Source organism: Hordeum vulgare, chromosome 5H (assembly GCF_904849725.1).
Source record: "Hordeum vulgare subsp. vulgare chromosome 5H, MorexV3_pseudomolecules_assembly, whole genome shotgun sequence".
Lineage (NCBI taxonomy): Eukaryota > Viridiplantae > Streptophyta > Magnoliopsida > Poales > Poaceae > Hordeum > Hordeum vulgare.
Genome location: NC_058522.1, coordinates 548506050 through 548509196, shown reverse-complemented (window position 1 = coordinate 548509196; position 3147 = coordinate 548506050). Strand labels below are relative to the sequence as shown.

The following is a 3147-nucleotide window of genomic DNA, read 5'->3' as shown; positions in this document are numbered from 1 at the left end:
AAGTCAAAGGGGGTAGCTTTCCTAGTCAAACTGCTTAGGGTTAAGCCCCTTGGGGGTATTGAGAGGATAGATATGCCACCAATAATTGCATTGTGTCCGCATACATGTCTGAAAGTCTGGTGGGAGGTTCAAACACCCATCTAACAGCTCTGAAGTGTTACCCCTTTCACGGATGGCAACACCGCCACGCTTAGGGCGGGAAACTGCCACAAAGGATAGCTCAGAGGAAATTTTGTGATAACCTGGGCTCAAACTTTAATTTTCATATTCTTATTGGCTAACCTAGCACAACCAAGTGATTAAGTCCATTGGTCCAACACCATTCTTCAAAAGTCAAAGGGCTATATTTTCCGGTCAAATTGGCAAGCGGTCGGGGGTGTTCGAAGGTATAGCTGGCCAACGGGCCGTGCTAAACAGGCCGACCTGCGAGCCCGCCGGCACGGCACGCCATGGGCCGGGCACGACACGACTTAAACGGGCCCGTGCCAGGCACGCAACCCGCCTCGGACCGTGCATGGGCCTGAAGACTGGGCACGCGGGGCGACACGGCACGACCCGTTTACATTTTTTATTTTTTATTTACATTTATATATATAACATAAAAATAGCCTAATGTGCTAAAATCAGCACAAAAACTACCTAAAAAAGGCCTAAAATCGTGCTTAGCGTGCCGACGGGCTGGACCGTTTAGCTTCCGTGTTGTGCCTGGGCCAGGAGGCTGCGCACATGGGCTGGCACGGCACTGCCCAGCTAATATTCGTGCCTGGACGGGCCATGCCGTGCCATTTACGGCCGGGCCGGCCTGTTTGGCCAGGTATGTTTCAAGGGTAGCAAGCCCACCAAAACATCGCATTGTAATTATTTTATTCCCTCGATAATAACACTCCTGATTAAACACAACAAAGAAACAAAAGAAAATGCAAACACTAACTATAAAAGTAAACACTAGTCTCTTTTTGCCACACAAAATTGACAAATACCTTCTACCTTCTACCGGTTTAAATTTTGACCATCATGATGGCTCGCCACGCTAAATAATTAACTATTTTAATTGCATATCATGGGAGTGCATTCTTCAAACTTCTGGCATATACATCGAGCCTCTTTAGTCCTTCTCTTGGAGAATTTGCTTCACCCAACTGTTTCACCATTGCACTTCCAATGATCACTCCATCTGCACCCCACTCGGCAATCTGTGTCCATTCATAAGTTAAGATGAGAAATACAATTAACTTATTGGGATGTTTCCATCAAGATTACAAATTGTTGGTGAATCATGTAGTGTGTTATCTACCTGGTTAACATGTTCCGATGTCGATATGCCAAAGCCGACCGCCACTGCCTTGTCTGTGACCTGCTGACAATGACAAAAGAAATGTGACCGATGATATTTTGGACATAACAAGGGGGAAATTGCCACTATTTTTTCCTGGTTAAGAGAGAAGATTTGATGGTTTTAAAAATCTTTTTACAAACCTGCCTAATCTCCTGAAGAAGATTCTTCACACATGGATTTATGGTCGCCCTGGCTCCTGTAACACCAACGACACTTACCTGCATAATTAATGCAATTAAGTAGGGGACTGAAATGTTAGTCATGATATCTTGACCACAAAGCCAGAATTGGATTTAGAAGCTACTAGGATTTTATGCATGTGTTTCTACAACTTACAAGGTAAACAAACCCTTCCGAAGCTCTTGTGATTTCTTTCATCCTCTCTGATGGCGTAGCTGGTGTTGTAAGGAGGATCTACAATCATTTATTGAAAAAATATAGCTTGTTTATTTACTGCCTTAATCCTGACTTCTATTACCATTGCATTATATATTGTATATTGTATAATAGGGGCATGGACCGATATGCACGCGTACCAGCTCTAGTTTGTTCTTGATGGCTTCTTTCCTGAAAGCATGCATCTCGTCGTATGGAAGGTCGGGTATGATAATGCCTGGAGTACACGTAACAAGTGCGAATCAAAAACTCCATTGTACGTACTAATTGTCAACGTGGGTTAAAATATTTAGATTGCTAATGACCGAGTTAATTACCTTTCACACCGGCTTCTTTGGCAGCCGCGGCGAAACTCCCCGTCCCACGGCGCACGATAGGGTTGAAGTAAGAGAAGATGACCACGGGGCAGGAGAGCTCCGGCGTCACCTCCTTCAGCATCGACAGCACGGCGTCCGTGGTCGCGCCGGCCGCCAACGCACGCGCAGCTGATGCCTGGATCACCGGCCCGTCGGCGGAGGGGTTAGAGCAGGGCAAGCCGAGCTCGATGACGTTGGCGCCGAGGCTGTCGAGGAGCCTGAGCGCCTCCGCCGTGGTCGCCAGGTCGGGGTCGCCGGCGGTGATGTACGGGATGAACGCTGTCTGCGCGCGCGCAACAGGAAACCCTTGGTCGATTAGCATCGATCTTTTACGTCCATGCATGCATGCTGCGAAATGAACTGGGCTTAGAACGTTCGGCGCACGATACCTTGCCATTCGCCCTGACACCAGACATGGCCTCTGCCACCGACAGGCCGCGCTTGCCGGCCGCGGGCCTGGCAGCAAGCGCGGGCGCGGGCACAGTCACCGCCGGTTCCAGCGACATCACCGCCGCCGCGGCGATTGTTCTGACTACGGGCCTGCCCGGCGCAGGCACCGCCACCGCGGCCACCGTGCCGCGACGCATGGGGTGGCTCAACGACGGAGCCGGGGAAGACGCCTTGAGCGCGAAACACATGCAGATAGCGCGACCGACGGCGGGTACGAATTCAACCGACGTCACTGTGTGGGGGAGGTGGGTGGGTTGGGTAAGATATACTAGTACTACACACGAGCAGCAGAGAGAACACTTCGACTTTTCCGGACGCGGCGAGTGAAGTGCTGGTGCGCGTCCGTTTATATAGCAGCAACCGCGGCCGGCGGCCGGCGGCAGAGAGGAAAACACAGACGCGGCTACGAGTAAACTAATGGTGGGGTTGATTCCATCTCCACCATGAGCCCTAACCGTACGCGGCCACATAAATGTGCCGTCTGAAGTCCGACCACGTCTTACATCTTCTTTTACTACAGTTTTGCTAAGTATCAGTGGACTGAGATTTCGTTACGTCTCAATCGATCCTATAATCCGTTGATCTTACATGATGATTCATGCATACAAT

General features: G+C 49.8%; 1 protein-coding gene across 1 annotated transcript; it reads right to left on the bottom strand.

The window, feature by feature from the left end:
- Positions 1-726: 726 nt before the first annotated feature.
- Positions 727-2726, bottom strand: LOC123397235 (tryptophan synthase alpha chain-like). Its single transcript, XM_045091865.1, has 7 exons — positions 2478-2726; positions 2050-2371; positions 1873-1949; positions 1673-1750; positions 1477-1554; positions 1295-1354; positions 727-1193 (listed from the first exon to the last, which is right to left on the bottom strand). Exons 1-7 carry the CDS (start codon positions 2724-2726, stop codon positions 1059-1061), a joined length of 999 nt encoding a protein of 332 aa, XP_044947800.1. The 3' UTR covers positions 727-1058.
- Between the last annotated feature and the right edge of the window lie 421 nt (positions 2727-3147).